Source organism: Drosophila nasuta, chromosome 2L (genome assembly GCF_023558535.2).
Source record: "Drosophila nasuta strain 15112-1781.00 chromosome 2L, ASM2355853v1, whole genome shotgun sequence".
NCBI lineage: Eukaryota > Metazoa > Arthropoda > Insecta > Diptera > Drosophilidae > Drosophila > Drosophila nasuta.
Genome location: NC_083455.1, coordinates 13,051,631 through 13,071,268, shown reverse-complemented (window position 1 = coordinate 13,071,268; position 19,638 = coordinate 13,051,631). Strand labels below are relative to the sequence as shown.

At 39.4% G+C, this 19,638-nt stretch overlaps 4 protein-coding genes across 6 annotated transcripts; 2 read left to right on the top strand and 2 right to left on the bottom strand.

The window, feature by feature from the left end:
* Positions 1–7,830: 7,830 nt before the first annotated feature.
* Positions 7,831–12,164, top strand: LOC132786207 (protein bunched, class 2/F/G isoform). Its single transcript, XM_060792672.1, has 6 exons — positions 7,831–8,355; positions 8,409–8,918; positions 8,988–9,106; positions 9,175–9,505; positions 11,032–11,606; positions 11,675–12,164. The coding sequence occupies exons 1-6, from the start codon at positions 8,226–8,228 to the stop codon at positions 12,026–12,028; spliced, it is 2,019 nt and encodes a 672-aa protein (XP_060648655.1). The 5' UTR covers positions 7,831–8,225; the 3' UTR covers positions 12,029–12,164.
* A 173-nt stretch (positions 12,165–12,337) lies between these two features.
* Positions 12,338–15,627, bottom strand: LOC132786225 (ubiquitin-conjugating enzyme E2-24 kDa). 3 transcript variants are annotated; one of them, XM_060792694.1, is made up of 4 exons: positions 15,385–15,627; positions 13,612–14,304; positions 13,468–13,552; positions 12,338–13,397 (listed from the first exon to the last, which is right to left on the bottom strand). In XM_060792694.1, the coding sequence occupies exons 2-4, from the start codon at positions 14,237–14,239 to the stop codon at positions 13,385–13,387; spliced, it is 726 nt and encodes a 241-aa protein (XP_060648677.1). In that variant the 5' UTR covers positions 14,240–14,304; positions 15,385–15,627; the 3' UTR covers positions 12,338–13,384. The 3 variants fall into 3 exon arrangements, with proteins under 3 accessions (XP_060648677.1, XP_060648687.1, XP_060648697.1); XM_060792704.1 differs by lacking the exon at positions 15,385–15,627 and adding an exon at positions 15,212–15,304; XM_060792714.1 differs by lacking the exon at positions 12,338–13,397 and having other exon boundaries at positions 13,464–13,552.
* A 147-nt stretch (positions 15,628–15,774) lies between these two features.
* Positions 15,775–17,708, bottom strand: LOC132786215 (ribosome biogenesis protein WDR12 homolog). The gene is made up of 4 exons (XM_060792682.1): positions 17,408–17,708; positions 16,686–17,349; positions 16,383–16,629; positions 15,775–16,164 (listed from the first exon to the last, which is right to left on the bottom strand). The coding sequence occupies exons 1-4, from the start codon at positions 17,464–17,466 to the stop codon at positions 15,875–15,877; spliced, it is 1,260 nt and encodes a 419-aa protein (XP_060648665.1). The 5' UTR covers positions 17,467–17,708; the 3' UTR covers positions 15,775–15,874.
* A 1,020-nt stretch (positions 17,709–18,728) lies between these two features.
* LOC132786239 (uncharacterized) lies at positions 18,729–19,411 on the top strand. Its single transcript, XM_060792725.1, has 2 exons — positions 18,729–18,826; positions 18,916–19,411. The coding sequence occupies exons 1-2, from the start codon at positions 18,775–18,777 to the stop codon at positions 19,251–19,253; spliced, it is 390 nt and encodes a 129-aa protein (XP_060648708.1). The 5' UTR covers positions 18,729–18,774; the 3' UTR covers positions 19,254–19,411.
* The last annotated feature ends 227 nt before the right edge of the window (positions 19,412–19,638 follow it).

The following is a 19,638-nucleotide window of genomic DNA, read 5'->3' as shown; positions in this document are numbered from 1 at the left end:
TGGAAAATTCAACACAACCGCAGCAGCGCTGAGAGATACACATAAAATGTTAACTGCCGGCATTTGCACTAACAGCGAGAGAGAGACGGAGGAACAGAGAGCGAGCGCATTCTGTTAACTTAACAGTCTGTTAGACTGTTAGCTTGTGGGCTGAGCGCGTTGATTGACTGTTGATTTGTGGGCTTTCCATGGTGCGATTAATGGCGATGGCTCAGCGGATGGTCGCACAATATGTTGAGCTTGGCTGGATCTGCTGTTGTTATTATTTTTCGTGTTTTATTTTTTTTGTTTTTCGTTTTTTTTTGGTTTTGCTGTTACCAATAATCACAAAGCGCTGGCGGCGCAGAACTCTCACTGTGAGATACAATTTGATTTTTTGCTCGCTCATTTATAATATTTATTATTTATTTATAGTTTCACAAACAGCTTGCGATCAAAAGATTCCATTAAATTCCATTACAAACTTAGTCTTAACGAATTTTTGTTAGCTTAAGTCTTTTGTTACATCGATTTTAAGAAGGGATTCCATTAAATTCGCATTTAAAATATGACTTCGCAAAGTATTTGTGATTAATCCTCAAGCTAGAGACTTTACCAACATCGTTTAGAGTATTTTTTTTCTATTTTAGATTCTTTATCAAACTCTCAGTGTGGTTTTAAATTTGCAAGCTTGACTCATGCAGCATAATGTGTTTATTTTAAATAACATTTATTACTGTGTTAAGCCAGCACTCAAAATGTATTTAAACTTCAGTCATTAGTTTTATCTGCCATTGCCAGGCGAATTATCATTAGATTAGTTTTATTTATAGCCAAAGCAAAAACATTTTAAAATCGTGACGTTGGCTTAGTCATGCCACAGACCAAAAGCTCTTCTAATTTAATTATCGAATAGAAGATTGGGATTGTCTTGGGAGGAACTAAATTCGTGTTAGGTGTTTGACCAGCGCTAAAAACTAGTGCGTACAGTAAAGTTTCTCATATGTAATCAAGTCAGTTTTAATGTTGACTTTTTGCTACACTTTAATAGTGCTGTTTGCTTTATCCGTTTATTTATAAAAAGAAAGAGAGGGGAAAAAATAAGGCCAGCAGAGTAAAAGAAATCTAGCTCTAATTGCTTGGAAACCGACCGCATTTCCCTCTTCCGTCCACGTCGTGCAAGCCCTTGCAAGCGATATACCACTGTACCACATATCACTCCCCGCTGAATGTCACGCTGTTGAGCATTGGCAATGGCCATGGCCACCACGCTTAGAATGCCAACAACAAAAGCGCCGCCGTTGCCGCCACCAATGTGCAACAAAAACAAAAGGCTATGCAAAAGCAAACGGGTCAGCGAATAACAGTTTTGTGCTGTCTACAGAGCACGATTTAACAGCACTCCGTTAAAGTGTTAACAGCGCGAGAGCAGCGCAGCGACTGTTAAAAGCTAGTTTTGTCAGCAGCACGCGTCAAATGTATCAATGGCAAAAAATATTGGTATTAGCTGATAGATGGGATATGGTTACCAAATGGCTAAGTTTTCACAAAATTGTGACAGACGTCAGTCAAAACTGTCAGCGGAAGCGTTTAAAAAAAAAATCGATAAATAAATATTTAAGCACACAAGCTGTGCTAAGCTGAGCTGAGCTAAGAGCTGAGAGCTCAGTTGAGACCTCAAACGTTTTGCTATCATTGTCTTGGCTTTAAGTTTTAATGAGCTGCCGCTTTGCTCTGTCAAACATTTCTTTTTTTTTTTTTTTTTCTTTTCGTTAATACTTGGCATCTACTTTTCTACTTGAGCTATGAGTATATGTTAGCTGGTTGGTTGTGTCTTGTGCCTGAGTTTTGCCATTAAGCATTTGGCATTTGGCATTGTCTTGGGGCACTGGCGCTAGATAATTGCGTCTAAGTTGTAGCTACCGTTGTTAGCTACCCATTGTTGTTGCCATTCTCTTTTACTTTTTTTTTCTCTCTGTTGGCTCGCAGCTAATCAAATATTTATGCACTAGCTTTTTAGTCAGCTCTCTTCTGGTTGAATAATGTAGCTGGCTGCCACACAATTCCGTCATTTTCATTTTCACTTTTATTCCGGCTAGAAATAAAAAAATGCATTGCATAAGCATTAGCATTGTAAGGTTACGGCCCACGCGACGTATGCGCAATTTGCATGAATTTAAATATTTAATGCATTTAATGTTAAAGACATTCTAACCGTGCCCCTCAATTCGTTGACCCTTTTTGGGCACTGCCCAGACACGTTCTATGCTTTTGTCTATTTGTTTTTGTTTGGTTTTTGTGTGTTTTTTGCACTCGCAAGAAGAATCATTGAACCTCTCTGTTGGCTGCCAAGTTCAAGAGTTCAGCGACAACAGCATCTGTTGTTGTTATTTGAACCCAAAGTCAATGTTTTGTAAATACCTTGTGCTTTGCATGCTTCCCTGCTGGGCATGCCAAAGGACATTTCTAAGTGTGCAAATAGGATTGATTAGTTTGGCACATTTATTACATGAGCATTCAAAATTAATTGAAATTAATATTGAAGTGTAAAACTTGGTTAAGTTAAAGCTTTTCCTTAAGCATTTCTTTTAAGTAAACTATTTATTTCACTTATATTTCTTGATCTCTTTTCTAGAGTATCTTTTAGTTTACTCCCTTTTCGACTCAAGCATATTTAACATATTTTCTTGTTTCAACACTTATAGCTCTTGTTGCGCTTTTGCTCTGCGGTTAAGCCATTCTAACCCGCAACTTCGTCATCGCCACGCTTCTCGCCCTTGTTTGGGGGTACTTGAAGGTTCCTTGACGCGACATCGCCAATGCTAAAACACACACAATGGAAAAGTCACTTTATGCTTTCGCCTGTTGGCACTGCCATTAATTCTATTTCGTTCCAACAACAACAACAACAACGTCTGCTCCTTTATGCTCCATAGTCCAGCTCCCCTTTTACCTCCTCCTACATTAAATTCAACCCCTGCTTAAAATTAGTTAAGCAGTCGCGACGTTGTCTGAATTTCTTTCTTTCTTTCTCTTTATGTTTTTTTGTTGGTGGTTGTCTTTTTTTTTTTTTGTGGTGTCTTGTTTGGTTTACGAATATTCTGGGCATAATTAATGGTCAGTTCGTCAGCTCATCAGTTCATTACTTTGCCAAAAAGGCGTTACGCATAATAATTCGCAATTTATTATTGCGATATTTTGGCAAAAGTTCAACGTCGGTCATCGGTGAAGGTGTCAGGTGCGTTTCAGATTAATTTCCATTTCACTGATTGTCGATAATTTATCAAAGAACTGCCAATTGCGAGCCCGATTCAATTGCGTGGAATATGGAATTGTAAAGACGAAAAAGGTTTTCTTTGAGTTTCACGAAACATAAATGAAGAGAAAACAAGTAAGAAAGCTACAGTCGAGTGTACTCGACTGTGAGATACCCGCTACCCATTTTGAATAAAAGAAATATATTTTGCGGTATTTTTCTGAAAAAATACTAAATATACTGGGAAAATACTAAAAATATACCATATGGTGTATTTGGAATATCGATATAGTACCACATTCAAAATATACCATAGACGGCACAATATACCAGATTGTCGGCCAAAGCACCTAAGACCCCTAGTAAGTAGGCGTTTTTGCCCATACAAAAGTATTTCTTTAATAACTTCGAAAATTTGTATCTGATCGCAACCAAATTTTCAGGAATCATAACTACTATATTATTATATTATTAATTATTGTATATACCAAAATTCGCAACTCTAGCTTTAAATTTACGCTTGTTATTCGATTTTTTTGATTTACGGGGGCGGAAGTGGACGTGGCAAAAATTTGAAACAAACTTCATCTGCGTGCAAACATAACAAATGCTGTCGAAAAAAAAATATAGCTCTATCTCTTATAGTCTCTGAGATCTAGTCTCTCTAGTTCATACGGACGGACGGACAGACGGACGGACGGACAGACGGACGGACGGACAGACGGACATGGCTTGATCGTCTCGGCTGTTGACGCTGATCAAGAATATATATACTTTATAGGGTCGGAGATGCCTCCTTCTACCTGTTACATACATTTCCTGCCGGCACAAAGTTATAATACCGTTCTACCCTATGGGTACCGGGTATAAAAACTGAACATATTTAAATTTGTGATTAACTTCAATATTCGGACTTAACTAGCGACAGCAAAATTTACTCAAATAATTAGCTTTAACTATCAAATATTTGCAAGCTATTTCGTTATGTTAGTTTTAACATCAATTGATAGAAAATATTAATTATTAATTAAATTATCGATTTAAATATATTTTATTTATTTTTAATATATGTTCATGAAATTAAATTAATACTTGAATTATAAATATACTGAATTGCATTGATTTAATTTAATTGTATTTTGGTTTTATCAAAACTCATTTAGCTAGATTAATGTCCGAAATAGCTTTGTTTGGTTATGATTCTGCAAATATCATAAAGGATAATCTAATCTATTATACTAATTCTAATAATGAATTGTTGATTCATTTCCATTTCTTTTGAACCATAATTTTTCCCACACTGCCGCTTGTTTTGAATACTTTTTTCTACGATTACGCATTTTGCTTTTATTTCAGGTTTTTTCTTAAAGGTTTTTGTCCGCAGAACTTTATAATGTAACTAAGCCCCGAGAGGCATTCGTAAAGTCTTCATTGTGGTTAGAGCTTAATGTAAATTTCTATTGCCGAGTTTAATTAAAATTAAATCGCGCTATGTTTTCTATGAGCTCGAGAAAACCTAAGCTATATTTATGAGGCAAACCGCGTTGAACAGTGGCGTAGTCAAGGTTGCTTTGGCAAGGAAGATTTAATAAAAGATTCAGTTTTAATATAGCGCACATAATTATGTTTTACATTCAACTGCAGCATTTTGAATGGAAACCCTTTTCTGTTTTATTGCTGCTGCTGTCTCTGAACTGGCCACAAACAACACGTCGCACGTCTTGTTGGCAATTTGTTCCAGTGTCTTGTCGCTTGGGACAACATTCATTCAGCGCTCATATTTTGTTGTTGTTTTTATTGTTATTTATTTTATTTTCAAACTTTGAAATAAGCAAGCAAGCAAGCGAGTGAGCAAGCGAGTCGGCTTAGATGAATTGTGTCGGCCACTGTTTAGCGGCAACAAAAACAGACTCCAGTTACTAATAAATATTCTGGTTAAGACGAGAACTGGTTTCGACTGTGCTGTGGCAAGGCCGCAACAGCAACAGCAACAGCTTTTTGGGGGATGACAGCTGCTCACCTGGACTGGCATTTTGGAGATTCACAACGACATCTGTCAGTTAATGGAGGATGACGACTTCATCCCCAGTCAAGGCAAAGAGATGCGAGGGGGGAAGACAGTTCTTTGGTCGTTGGTTTTGCTAAAATTTCCATTTCGTTAAATGCTAGAAATTTACGATTATTTCGCGCCTTGCACGTGCACATATGCCCCCTGCCCCCTGCCCCCTTCCCTTTGCCTCCCCCTCGAGCAGAGTCTTTACGACTCTCTCTTGAATTACTTCGATGCTATTGAACTCTAGAACGTTGCCTAGACGTCGTCTCGTCGCGTCCTGCCAAATGACTTTGAAACAAACATAATTTCGATTTGGAATTCACTCTAGGCTTTAAGGCAATGCTATATAGCAATCATGCAAGTCATAAACTTTTCCCCAGAAAAATGTCATTTGCAGACAGCAAGAAAAAAGAGGAGAAAAAACAGAAAATAAAATAGGAAAATAATTTGTATCCTCCAGATACTTGAAATAGTTTCGTTTCTCATTCTTTGGCTTTGGTTTTTCTTCTCTTTTTTTTTGCATCCGTGCCTTGGGTGGAAGGCAGGCAGACAGGCAATGAACTTTTCCAGCACGAAAATTGAAAGCGAACAAAATCGATAAAATGCTTTAAAACCCAGTCGAAACTATGCAGCAATTAAGTGTGTAACCTCAATGTTTAGCTGCCAAAAATTGTATGCAGAGTGCATTGCTGTCCTTGTTGTTGTTGTTGTTATAATCTAAAATGACATGGCAGCCACGAGCTGTTTCCAAAGTATTTTTCGCTTTCCTCACTCTGCCCCCCAGAGTGCAAATTGAAAGCATTAAAATTGCCAAACTGAACATGCAATTTAAAGCGCTCGTTTGCAGTTCTTCGTGTTGTTGTTTGTTTTGTTGTTGTGTATATTCTGTTCTTTTTTTGTTGCTGCTGCTGCTGCTGTTGGCAGTTGGCACTGTGAGTGCATACACACACACACACACATAGACATTTAGCAGTGTCTAACACACAGCGCGGCATTTGACTCACAGTAGGAGTGTGCAGCCCCCTGAAGTATGCAATGCTTCTTTTTTTTTTTACTTGCGCTACTCCCAAGCTCACGTTTTGCCCACTTTATGGCTCCAAATGCTGCCGAGCTGCCGAGCTGCTGCTACTGCTGCCAAAGGGGTTGTTATTGTTGTCGTTGCTGCAGTTCTCCTCCTGCTTGTCGAAGTTTTGTTGCTGTTGTTGTTGTGGCTTTTGTGCAATGTACGCCTGGGTGTTTTAATAAACGCAGCCAGTCTCCCCATCAGCGGGTAGTTTACGACAATGTGTACATGTGTGTGTAGGTGTGCAGATGTGTGTGTGTGGGTGTGTGGGTAGTGTGAGTGTGGGCGTGTTAGCGACCCTTTTTGCATTTATCGCTTTATTTTCATTAACATTTTGAAGTTTGCTTCAAGTTGAAGTCTTTAATGTCGTGTCACCTGCAGCGACGCATGCGTCGCCATTTTGCATGGAGAGAGCTTCGGCAGCACTGTTAAATAACAGCGCGCTGTTAATACGCTCTGTTAAACGCGGCTGTTGTTGCTGTGTGCAATTTAGACGTCTCGACTCTGATGCTATTTATAGACATTTTCGGCTTATGCTGCGGCTACAAAATATTTCTGTATATGCAGCAAGGGAAGAGGGCATATGTACATATATATGTGTATGTACATGAGTGTGTATTTTTCAGCACAGCAACGGGGTTCAACAAATACCAGGGCTAAGTAAAAAAGTATCATAAACTTCAAAGGGTTTATCAGCTGTAGTGTAATTCTAATATTTATTTCTTATATGTGTCTAGAAATATTTTCATATTTATAAATTTTTATAAATTTCTTTATTACAAAATATATAAATATTTTTATATATTAATTGTTGTATCTTTTAATCTACCAACTTTAAATAATTTATTTGCAATGAGTAATTTCCCATGACACCTTCCGATATTTATACACAACCCAGCCAGCTACGTGTCCCTAATCTACCCATGAAGCCCATATATTAGTGTCTAGAACCACCCTCAACCGCAGCTAAATTATTAAAGCCTGCAAAAAGAACAAAAAACAGCAGCAAGTTAGCAAAGCTTTTATTGATTTTCATTGTTGTAATATGCTGTCTGCTTAAAAATGTTGAAAGGAGTTGGGAAGATGGTAGCGAACAGAAAAAAAAGGACAGTGGCAAACATCCTGTGATTTGTTGTTGTTCTTGGGCTATATTGGCATGTGCAAGGTCCGCAAGGTTAGGGTTGAAAGGCAAACATAAGGTTAACATATGTTCACTGGAAGTCAAAGAGCGAAAAGAGCGCGAGCTTTGAGAGCTTTCAATGGAATGTAACTGAATAATAATGGTACAAAAAATAATAGAAATTTCTATATAAATTACAAAATTATAAAATAAACATTAATCTATTTAAAAATTGTAATATATTTTTACTTATTTAGAGCAAACTCGACTCACACAGCTGTTATGAGCTTTGCTTAGGAAGCTTTTGCTTTTAAGGGTTGCTGCTGTTTGATTTTCATTTTTGGGCATTTTCCATTGGTTTACATTCGGCCCAACCTGCTGAGCAAAGTTTCGTTCTCGCAAAAGCAAAAAAATAACAAATTTCCAATTATTATTTGCAACCCAATAAAAATAGTAAAATATTTCGCATAAATTCTTGCTAAATTCAAGTTTTGTGTTCTGCATTATTGCTGGAAAAGTAGTGATCGAAAAGTTCAGATAAACTACGCATTTCTGGCTTTGCTAGCAAGCGGAAAAAAAATCAATAAGCGTGTAAATTTTTGTAAACACGCCAAGCCCCCCAAAACACACGCCCCATCGAAACGTGCCCCCGAATTACTCCAGATTCAGTGAGCTGTGAAAAAAAAGAAGAAGCCTAAACAATTAGCCAAGTCAACGAAGCTAAACCACAAAATACAATTGTAACGCCTTTCAAATGTTGCTGCAGCTGGTGCTGTCGCTGCAGCTGTTGCAGCTACTTGTGGCAGCTGCGGCACAACCCGAGGTGGCAGCCTCAACAGCAACGCATCGTCTAACCAAACGCATGGATCTCGAGTCCTGCATAGGTATTAAATATTCAACATAATTCTATAATTAATGCTAATACTGATTGGTCTAGGTCACTTTGATGTGCACAAAAATACGATAATTCGCACTGGCGAATCGCAGGCCATTGGTGGCAAGTATCTGCAGGGTCTGGAGCTGGACACGCTGGAGGAATGCGAGCGACTCTGTTGCGAAACGGATGCCTGTGATGTTTACATCTTTGAGCGTAAATCGGGCGGGTATTGTTATTTATTCGAGTGCGGGCCACCCGAGAATTTCCACTGCAAGTTCACGCGGCATGCGAACTATACGAGCGCCGTGTTGACGCCTCAGGTTCGCAGCTCGATGGATGTGGCAAGCACACCGCGGCCACAGTTGCCGCACATTCCCAGCAACAATATATCGCAGCAGGAGTGGGAGCTGAGCAATCTCAAGCTGAAGCCGGAAGTGCAGCGAGACAAGCCCAATTTGCTGGCTGCTGCTTTGCCACCCACAGCAAGTGCTCTCTTGCCCCTGGGCGTGGCACAGTCACAGTCACAGGCGGCTGCTGCTGTCGCCGCTGTTGTGATTCCCCCTCAAAGTGGTACGACTGACATACATTATATTTATATGTAAATTTCCGAATGTAAATTACTTTCCAATTTTGTCCCAGCTCCCGTTGCGCATTGTGGTCGCTTTCAGTTCAGTTGCCACTCGGGCGAATGCATTGCCGTCTACAATGCTTGCGATGGCATACCGCAGTGCGAAGATGGCAGCGACGAGGGACCGGAAGTGAGTTCAACAACGGGTGACCACATTTCGACAGCTCATTAACTTATTTTGTTGACCAACTCTTGCAGTGCAATGCCGTTGCTTCAGCACCAACCAAAGCGAACGGCAACAGCAACAACAACAACAACAATGCCGAGCAATATCAGTCAGTGCCGCCCATTCAACAGCAATTGCAAATTGCACAGCAATCACAACAACAGCAACAACAGCAGCAGCAGCAACAATTGCTGCAACAGCAACAACATACTGTTATGCTGGGTCCACCACCGCCACCGCCTCCACCACCGCCTAGGGTTAATAATCGTGAGGATGCGGCTGCTTGGGCAAATCGCAAAATGATTGCAGAGACACAGCAACAACAGCAGCAACAGCAACCACAAGGCGAGATTTTAAGTACGGGTAAGTGTCGATATTAATATGCAATGAATAACTTGTCATGCCTGAAGATCTAGTATAAACATATAAATAATAGTGCTCTATTTAAAGCTATGATCAGTTTAGTTTCCGAATTCAATATTTGATATAAAAAAACAAATAAGAAAGTCGAGTGTGCTCGACTGTGAGATACTCGCTACTCATTTTAAATAGACGCAACACAGTACGGTATAAATTTCAAAATATACCATATGAATGTACCGCCAAATAAAAAACAATAAAAATATAACAAATGTTTGACATTAAAAATATACCATAGAGTGCACAATATACCAGATTGTCAGCCAAAGTAAATAAGACCCTTCCATCTGATTAGCGAATTTTATTATATTCTTTTCTCTTTAAATACTTTTATTTTTTAAATTAAATTTACTTTTTTCTATTGTATACTGATACCATAATATTTTGTGTTATATTATAATTCTAATGTAATTACATCCATAAATAAACATTTCTTTTACCTGTGTTGTTATAGTACAATTTTGTTCTTGCTGTACTGGTTCGATACTTAAATAAAGAAGCTAATTAAAAAAAAATGTAATTACATCAATGAAATCCAAATACAATTTCTCTTAAAAATTTTAAAGAATAAAACATTTTTGATTCAACACACTTAAAAAAAAAGTTGAAGGGTACTTTTCGTTAACTTTCTTAAATTTGAGAAAAGTTTTGAGCTTTTGAAATTTAACATGTATGCCTAATAATTAATAGAGTAGAAAGTCACAATCATTTTTTATGACGGTCAAGTAATTTGGTTTTCATACCATCTAGTTCACATTACCTCTTCAATCTTAATTTTCCTTTGAAACACTCCCCTTTAAAGACCAGCCCTTTTTAAAAATTAATAAATAAATAATGTCCGGTGATTCGTTTCCCATATTTCAATTAATCAGTATTATAAAACTAAGCTTCAATCTCTTCTAATAAATTCCACTGCAGTACTTTCGTAACATTCTAATATATTCTATTTCTACTTTCACAACTCAAGAACAATTGAGTGACAAGCGTTCAGGAAAAAAAAAAAAGTTCAATATAAGTAGCTGAAAATATTTATTTAAAGACTATTGGAAGCGACTCACTAACTAGACACAAAGAGCAATTGTTGTCTTTTGTAGCACATAAATTGCCAGCCAAAGAGCACGCAACTCATCAGTATCAGCTTCAGTAGCGAGCTTCAGCTCCAGTTTCAGCATCAGTTGCAACAGCAGCAGCAACTACAGCTGTGGTCAGTTAACAATTGCTGGCTGCGGGCACTTGAGAAGCTTTTGCTGGAAAAATGGCAATTACCCATCAGTTTTCATTGTTGTAATGGGAGTCACGTCACTCAGAATTGATTTACGAGTGTGTACGTTAGTGGGTAGGCGTGAGTGTAGCAGTGTGTGTGTGTGGCAAGTGTGTGGTGTGTGGCAAGTGTATATGTTTTGTGGTTTCTGTGACTACTTGCAATTAATTCAATTAGCTGTGCGTTTAACCATTCACTTCCTCAACAGATGAGCAGCTCAACAGTCGCATATTCAATCACAAAGGCGGCTTGCAACTGCAACAGCAGCAGCAGCAGCAGCAATCGACTAATGCCCAGGGGCAGGTTCAGGGCCAAGTTGCAACTGCAACCGGCGCAGCGGCAGCAGCAGCAGCACAACCACAGCCCGTGTACAACGGCAACAGCAATAATAATAATGTTGCACTTGGCGGCGGTTCTTTGTATGGCATGTCGTTGCCACGCACGAGCATTTATCTGACGCCACCGCAGCAGCAACAGCAACAACAACATCAGCAGCAGCAACTGCCACAACAACAAGTGGTGAATGTGCCTCAACAAACGTCTATTAACTGGCCGTCAGCTCAAATGGCTGTGCCACAACAACAACAACAACAACAACAACAGCAGCAGCAGCAAAGTCAAAGCTATGTTGCAGCTGCGCCTCCTCCAGCAGCGGCAGCAGCAGCACCGCTTGCACCACAGCAATCCATGCTGCCAGTGCTGAACGCAGCGCCCAAAAATCAGCCAGCTGATGAGGATTACGATGACTACGACGATGAAAAGTCCACAGAGGCTCCAAAGAAGGTGACTTGAAAAGCGATTTCAAAGGCAAAATTTCCTCCATTTTAAACTGTCTTTTTTCTTAAACCCAGCGCAAGCATAAGAAAGCCAAGGCGAAGGCGGGCGGCAAAGATCCTATTGAGTTGGCGCTGGAACAGAACAATCAACAACAGCCAGCAGTGCTTCCAGTGCCCGTTGCTCCCGTTCACGAGCAGTACAAGATGATACACGAGAATCTGGCGCTAGAGTTCCGGGATCACGATGGACACTCGGAGCGTCCTGGTGGCGCCGTGTTGTCCTTGTCGCTGGGTCTCCTGGTGACTGCAGCGTTGGCCATTTTAATTGGTTGTCGCATGCGAACAGTTGGAAGACGAGCACGACGTTTGGGTGGCAAGACGCCCTATTCACAGGAGGCCGATTTTCTGGTCAATGGCATGTATCTATAAGTTTGGAGTGGAGTTGATTTTGTTGTGCTATGTGCTCCGTATGATCCGATTTAGTTACAAATAATGAATGTCAAACATATTTTATATAAACAATTATATACATAAACACAAATATATAAAAATAAAACAAATAAAACGATTACTTTAAAAAAGGGAAAGGAAAACAATTTTACAGGCTTTTACATTTTACATTTTTAAATAATTTCCTTTATTTCGTTTTTATTTAAAGTTTTTCTCATGTTCATAAACTCTTAGCGTTTATTTCTATCTTTTTTTTTTGTTTTGTTTTTCGTTATTGAGTCATTAAAACTACAAAATAATAGGAAGTTTTTTTTTTGTTTTATATATTTCTTGGTTTTACTTTGTATGTATGTAGCTTTGATGTTTTTTCGTTTTGTTTTGTTGTCTGCGCATTTTATTTGTTGTTAAAATACGACGCAAATGTCGCAAATGGGTTTTTGCGCATTTCTTGATACCGTATTCAATTATTTATTAATACACAATTTTTACAGCACGAGAATAGAGACAAAAGGGACCAAATTTGACGTACACGGATATCACATTAAAACAAAAGAGAACTTAATAAATTTTTTTATAAATAACAAAAGTGTTCAATTTGGAAAATAGAGTTTGTCTTAATTTGTTTTGTATACATTAATTGTAATTTCGTTTATACATCGAGTCTTTTTTCGTTTTAAAATTTTTTTTTTTTTTTGAGTTCCTCCTAAGTCAAGAATTTCAATTTGTAAATTTTGGCGAGTTTAATTAATTGAAAATTTTGTTTGCCGCCCTGACGATTTTGTTTGTTTGTTGTTAAAGTGGTTGTTGATGTCTGTGTTAATAAGTATATTTACTAAAATAGGCTTTGTTGTTAATCGTTTAGCTCCATTTTGACTTAACACTGTACAGATATACTCGTAATGTAAACTAATTGTATTTATACTTATTTATTTATGTAGAGTTGATTAGTTTATATGCCAATGTGCAGTTTCATGATGCGTTGATTAATGTTTATTATTTCCTGTCTGTCTGTGTGTGTGTTAATTTTTAGTGTTCTTGTTTGGCTCGAAATAGAAACAGAACAAAATGTATTGAACACATTTTTTTTTCACTTTTTAGATTATAGAAATGTGTGTTGTCTTGGTGTGGAAAATATCAATTATAAAGAGATTATTTTTATATGGTTTGACGGTTATTGTAAAAGTTCGTTCATCTCTTTTGTTTGCTGGGTTGTGTGTATGAGTTTGTTTGTTGTTAAGTTAATAGTTAGCGTACTTTAATATTTATATTTATAATTTGCGAATTTTCGTTACTTGTTGCAGCTTGTGGTACGTGTGTAATGCTAAGACTTGCGCATCATGTTGCGTACCTACAAAAAAAAATGTAGAGAACAATTAATTAAATATTATACTTTACTTATAAAGATGTGGCGTACTCACCGCTTTGTCCAAAGACGCGCAATTCGATCGTGCTCTTCACGATTTTGCAAATATTGCGTGGCAATGCTGCCAACCAAAGGATCAGCTGCAATTTGAAATACAAATTTAATATAAAATAGAGTGGGATTGGATAGTCATGCTTACCAGGATTACAATCTGTGAGCAGGGAACAAATCGACAGTAAAACTTTTGATATGGTCAACGCTGGCGACCAATTGTCCTTCAAGATGTCCAGACAAATGACGCCCTGACTATTGATATTGCAGTGATAGATGCGTGTGCGAAACGTGACTTTGGGCGGTTTGAATGGATACTCCGGTGAAAAGTGTATGTCCAGAAAGAAGACGCCACCCTCATACACCGAACCAGGTGGTCCCAAAATTGTCGATACCCACTCATAGAGATTATCGCCCTTGGGTCCGGCACTGCAATTGGGCGGCGGATCTAATGTGATTTCAGCCAATTCCTTTTGTATACGTTTGGCGGATGTACCCAACGCTTTCGATATTCTTGGCGTTGATTTAGTATCCTTGCGTGGCTCATCGCTGGTCGCCGTTGACGTGGAATTATTGCTGCCCGAGGCAGTGCCACCAGCTGTGCCACCGTTCGTATTAGCGCCTCCACGTCCACGGACTGGCGTGTTAGCGGCTGTGCTTTGATTGCTTTGCGAGGCAGTGCTGCTCGTGGAGCTGGTGGCGCTGGATGTGGCTGCAACGCTCGAGCTAGTGGCGCTGCTGCCGGCGCCAGACGCCGTTGCTGGAGTTGAAGACATAACGCTAGCTTACAGTCTTTTCAGTTTTTGTTTTTACAATTTGCTTATCGCAGTTCCTGGGAAGGCTGCAACAAAAAAAGAAAAAGAAAGAAGAGTGTTGATTAATTTTAATTTCAAATGTCCTTGCCGATTAACTATAAAATCGTTAAGTTAACAATTGTCGATAAGGCGATAAATAATTATTGTTTCGATCTGATCATTTGCATTGGAACTAAAGCATCAAACGAACCAATGAACCATTTAGACCAACACTGATGCCAGTTCAGGTAACATGAACATGGACAACACTGGTACATCTTATGCGATAAATCAGCTAGGGCAACATTGACAGTTCAGCTGGCATGAACTAGGACAGCACTGGTAGTTCATCAACGACGCGAACCAGCTAGGTCGACACTGGCCGCAGGTCCTTGACCCGTTTTACTGCGTGACAAAAATAATATAATGAAACAGCCAGCAGCCAATCTGCAAAATTCAGAGCCGCCTTCCCCCTCACCAAACAACAAAATGTCTCATGCCACAATCTATACTTTTAAAGCCCCATCGGATTAAATTTAATCATCGGAGCGCGCAGAGAGCGGCGCAGAGGCAAAGCGGCCATTTTGGCAAACGCTGCTGCAGCAGCAGAAGGCGACTGCGACGACGACGGCGGCAGAGCGTTTGGAGTTTGCCATTGGCCGTGACAAAGCGAAGCCCTAAACGCCAATTTGATTCAGCGTTTAATTTTAGCGTCACATCAATTTGTTTGCTTGCACACGCGGTTGCAGTTAAAAAATCAATCAGCTTGTCTCGCAGACATTTGTAAAACGCTGCTGACTTCGATTGCCGCAGCAGTAGCAGCGACTGCGGCTATTTTGCCGTTTGCCAATCGCATGATTGCACAATTTTTGAAATAAATACAAGAACACTTTGTGAATTTAGAGACAAAGACAAAGAACTGCACAACGGTGTACTAATGTGTACAACACGCACCTTTTTTTGCAATAAAAATTATTTGATTACTTTTACGTCGCGAAAACACTGCAAAATTATATTCAGCTCCCTCTGCCTCTGTGTGTCGCGCTCTCTCTCTCTCTCTCTCTCTCTCTATCACCCACTCTCCCTCGCGCGCTCTCTCTCTGTCGCTCTCACTCGCCCAGTCTCACCGTCTTTCGCTCTTTCACACAGTTTGGCCGCGTTGTTTTTTGCTGTTCTTTGTTCGGCGTGCCGTTGTCCAAACACTTATGCACTTTCCACTTTTACGTCGCCGTATGCTTATTTGATTTTTTCAGTATTCTTTTTGTAACTTCATTGAAATTTGCACAAATTGATCAAGTTTTGTGGCGATTCGTTTTTGTCGGGACAGGCAGCAGACAAGCGGTCGGCCGCTTTGATGGTTTTTGTTGTTGTTCAACTAATATCGATGCAGTGTTTTTTTGCGTATGTTATCGATAGTTACGCACAGCGCGTGTGTGCAATATATCGCCGGTAGGCTAGCACGAAACGGCACGGCATGACACGAGCAGTCAAAAGAAGTTTTTCGATAACAATTCGATGTGGAGCAGGGAAAAAATGTACATTTTATTTAAACTTATGCTTTTTGCGCTTATATTATTACACTATTAATAATTGTATAATGTCAAAAAATGTGTGGGTTCATTTAGTCTCCATGTGTTCTACATTTGCTTTTTTCGACTTGAACACGCGCACCGTGTTATCGGAGCCACCAGAAACTATATATTTGGGATTCGACCAGTCAATGTCCAGAACCTTTTCGCCATGTCCAAGCAGATCATAAAGCGGCGCCTTGGGACTTCTGCAGTCCCACAGCTTGTTCTGGTTATCATAGGCGCCCGACACGAATAAAAACTCTTCCGTGGTCGACCACATAACCGCTTGCACCCAAGCATTGTGACCCAAGTACGTGTTGCGGACCACAGAGCCCTCTGCAAAAAAGTGAATTATGGAATAATGGTGATTATTTTTTTGTTATTAATGTTTTTCGTAATTTAATACATTTAATATTATAATTAATTGTAGTGCTCAAAAATAATGATTATGATTTTAAATTTATTAAATTATTAGTATGGTAGAAGTCAAAGATTTCGTTCCAAACCTATGCATTATATGAATTTTGTTAAATATAATAGAATTTTAAACTTACGGTTTGTGCGCGAGTCATAAAGACGCAAGTTCTTGTCCGCGGATGCGGTAACAATGAGCTTATTCAAACTGGAGTAGCTGGCATCGAATATCGACTTGTTGGTGGATATTTCGGTCTTGATGCCCTCTAAATTCAGATCCCACACCTTGAGCGTGTGATCCCAGCTGCCAGTGAGCAGTGTCTGACCATCTATCCATTGTACTGCCGAGATGCTCTCCCGATGTCCTTGCAGCGTTAATTTGGGTGTCTGGAATAGAAGTTCGTTAGTAACTGATAACAGAGTTCATGCTGTTGTTTACTCACTCTAACACCGCTCTCTTTGGCACGCTTCGATGTTCCCTCGGCGCTGTCCTCCAGCTCAGCGGACCACAGCTTTAACATGGTATCCCATGAGCCAGTAGCAAAGCGCTGTCCATCCGGACTTACGCTGACGCTATCCACGCCACGTTCGTGTCCCTTGCATACCGAAATGCATTCGACTGCATTCGAGTCAATGTTCCATTGCCATAACATGGCCGTTTGATCCTGTGAGCTGGATACAAAGCGTCCATATTGCTCATCCAATGAGATCCAATCCACTGCCTTGATGGGAGCCGTATGTCCGGGAATAGTGAGCTTATGCTTGCCTTTGTTAGTCCAGATGTTTATGGTGTTGTCGTAGCAACCAGTTAAAATCCATTTATCGCGTGCCTTAACTGCTGAGACCCAGTCGTCATGCAGCAGACAATCCTGCGGCTCTGGAGCAGGAAAACGTTCCACATACTCAATTTCAATAGCATCCTCAAAGCTGATAGCCTTCTCGCGCAAATGATCGCACAAGCGACCGCGCAGATATTCGTCGAAGACAAGGAAATCAAAGTCAACGCCATCGCTGCCCTGCTTTTGCAGCAACGCATTCAGGAATATGTTTAACTCGTTTGTAGCAACGCTTCCCTCAATAGCATATGGCACATCGGGTACAGCATAACTGCAAATTGTAATTAATATTAGTAACGCTTAAAATTAATTCACATTTGTTAACTCACTGTTCTTGTTTGGTCTTCAGGTGTACTTGCACCTGCCCCTCGCCGTTCTCTGCTTCCATGTTGTTGCTTATTGTGGCACACGTGCGTTTTGAATGCGGCGTTTTTTGTGCTGTTTTTTTTTTGGTTGTTGCACACTCACTCAGCTGCACAGTTTTTTATTGACTTGCAAAACACACGTACCACAGAGGTATTGTGGAATTTTTAAAACTAATGAGTTTGTTTTCAATTTATAAATTATTTATTTAAATACGAAACTCGCTAAATAATTGTGCTGGCCACAAATAGTTAGAGATGGTAAAAATCAGCGAAGCAATGTGTTATCGATTCTTTGAATTTTAATCGATTTCCAATATTTTAATATTTGATTTTAAAATGAAAATAAAAACTCGATTTTCTCACATTACTTTTCTTTTACATGTGTTCAAAAATTATAATAAAAATAATAAAATAAAAAAAAATAATGCAAAAAATCGTAAAAGTAATCGGCTTACATAAATTGTGGTGGATAGCGATAAATTTAAATAAAGTGGGCTGCCAACTTGTCACGCGTATTACGATGACCGTTATGAAATAGTATCGATTTTTGAATTTAAATTGCAGTTCAAAATACCAAAATAAATTTTTTTTTTACAATCACTTAAATTACAAGCCACGAGTTAATCGTAAGCCACTTACGTAAACGTTGCAAAGCATAATAAATATCTATTATTAATGGTTTAATAATTAATTTTGATATGCTGCGCTGTCGTACATACAAATTTGAGCGCAGTCAATATTTATGCATTTGGGTATTTTGTTATTTCGCTACTTTTGGTGTCAGCTGCTGTCGGCTTACGCAAAAATACAAAAATAAAAATACGAAATGTAAAAGACCATGGTTAGCTGGCAATTTACAATTTGGCTCTTCATGACGCGCGCGCGCAATTGTTAAAAGTTTATTAATACTGGCCTGCCTGGTCGCGGTCATTAATGAACCAGATAGCAATGCCTACAATTGAGGGGCACCTGATCAACCACTTTTGTCACTTGACTGGAAGTTTTGTGTGCTGTGTGGAAGGTTAAGCGCCTCTTGACATTTCTGTTATTTTCGTTTTTTTTGCTGTTTGTTGTTTAACCTTCGCAGCCAAAAAGTGGACAAATCTACAATAATAATTTTATGATTTGCCTGCTCTAAAAATAATCAACTTTTATGGGTCGGAGATGGCAAAAAGCTACAATCCATGCAATGGTCAGCTCTTCGTATATATATTTTTTTGGTTTTATTGTGACTACTACGAAAACCAGAAATGAACAAGCGAAATGTTTGCTGAGCTTTCCAGGCGCAGCGCAGCTCGAAGACTTCCAGCGATAGCTGCACAGCTTATAAAATGCGCATGGCGCCTGCGCAGCCGAAGCATTACAACAAACCACACGCGCCAGGTAAGACAACGACCAACGAGTGAAATACCTTTCAACAAAATCAAAAAAAAAGAAATACAAAAAATTGAACGTGTGCATCGTATTTACAGCAATCGAAATCAAACAAATTCCCTCCAAAAACAAAATGAAATTCTTTGCGCTGTGTTCACTGTTCGCTGTGCTGTTGCTGGCCGAGAGCGTGCGTTGCATGCCACAGACACGCGATGGCGCCGCTTACACAAATGAGGCCATTAGACAGGCACAGCAGACGCTACTCATTCCCAAGGATGCACAGATCCAGAATGTGCAGGAGGGCATTGAGTTGGGCGCCTACGAGCAGATTCCCGGCAATCAGCGCATCAATCTGTTCGACATCTTGGGCGATACTGTGCCCTCAGAGGTGATAAACAATCTGCAATCGCAGGTTGATCAAATTGGACGCAACTAAAAATGTTGCCACACTCATATTCAACATCATAAATCATAATTAGTTTTTGATTTGAATTTGCATTTTTTGTTAAGTTTCACACAAAACACAAAAAAACCTAAAAAAAAAATAACAAAACAAAAACAATAAAACACAACAAATTATTTAAGTATTTGAAATTGAGTTTTTGCTTTTGATTTGAAAGCGAAAGTGTTGCTCCTCCAAACCAGTTGGGCTCCTCTAATCGAAAGTGTTTGCTGTGCTTGTTTAGCGTCTAATCCAAAGACCGAAGACCGAAGACTCAAGACTGCAGACTGAAGACGAAACCGAAGACTTTCTCCCGCCAAAGATCCCGTGGCGCATACAAAATTAATCAAAAGTTCGCTTGCAGCTCCTCAACCTTGTT

Excerpts from the sequence above, each read along its gene's own strand:
- LOC132786207 (XM_060792672.1), top strand. The coding sequence starts at position 8,226 with ATGTTGCTGCAGCTGGTGCTGTCGCTGCAGCTGTTGCAGCTACTTGTG. Across the intron at positions 8,919-8,987 it reads TGTGATTCCCCCTCAAAGTG|CTCCCGTTGCGCATTGTGGT; the intron begins GTACGACTGACA and ends ATTTTGTCCCAG. Across the intron at positions 9,506-11,031 it reads AGGCGAGATTTTAAGTACGG|ATGAGCAGCTCAACAGTCGC; the intron begins GTAAGTGTCGAT and ends CTTCCTCAACAG.
- LOC132786225 (XM_060792694.1), bottom strand. The coding sequence starts at position 14,239 with ATGTCTTCAACTCCAGCAACGGCGTCTGGCGCCGGCAGCAGCGCCACT. Across the intron at positions 13,553-13,611 it reads GCTCACAGATTGTAATCCTG|CTGATCCTTTGGTTGGCAGC; the intron begins GTAAGCATGACT and ends TTCAAATTGCAG.
- LOC132786215 (XM_060792682.1), bottom strand. The coding sequence starts at position 17,466 with ATGGAAGCAGAGAACGGCGAGGGGCAGGTGCAAGTACACCTGAAGACC. Across the intron at positions 17,350-17,407 it reads CTGAAGACCAAACAAGAACA|TTATGCTGTACCCGATGTGC; the intron begins GTGAGTTAACAA and ends TACAATTTGCAG. Across the intron at positions 16,630-16,685 it reads CCAAAGAGAGCGGTGTTAGA|ACACCCAAATTAACGCTGCA; the intron begins GTGAGTAAACAA and ends CTTCTATTCCAG.
- LOC132786239 (XM_060792725.1), top strand. The coding sequence starts at position 18,775 with ATGCGCATGGCGCCTGCGCAGCCGAAGCATTACAACAAACCACACGCG. Across the intron at positions 18,827-18,915 it reads CAACAAACCACACGCGCCAG|CAATCGAAATCAAACAAATT; the intron begins GTAAGACAACGA and ends TCGTATTTACAG.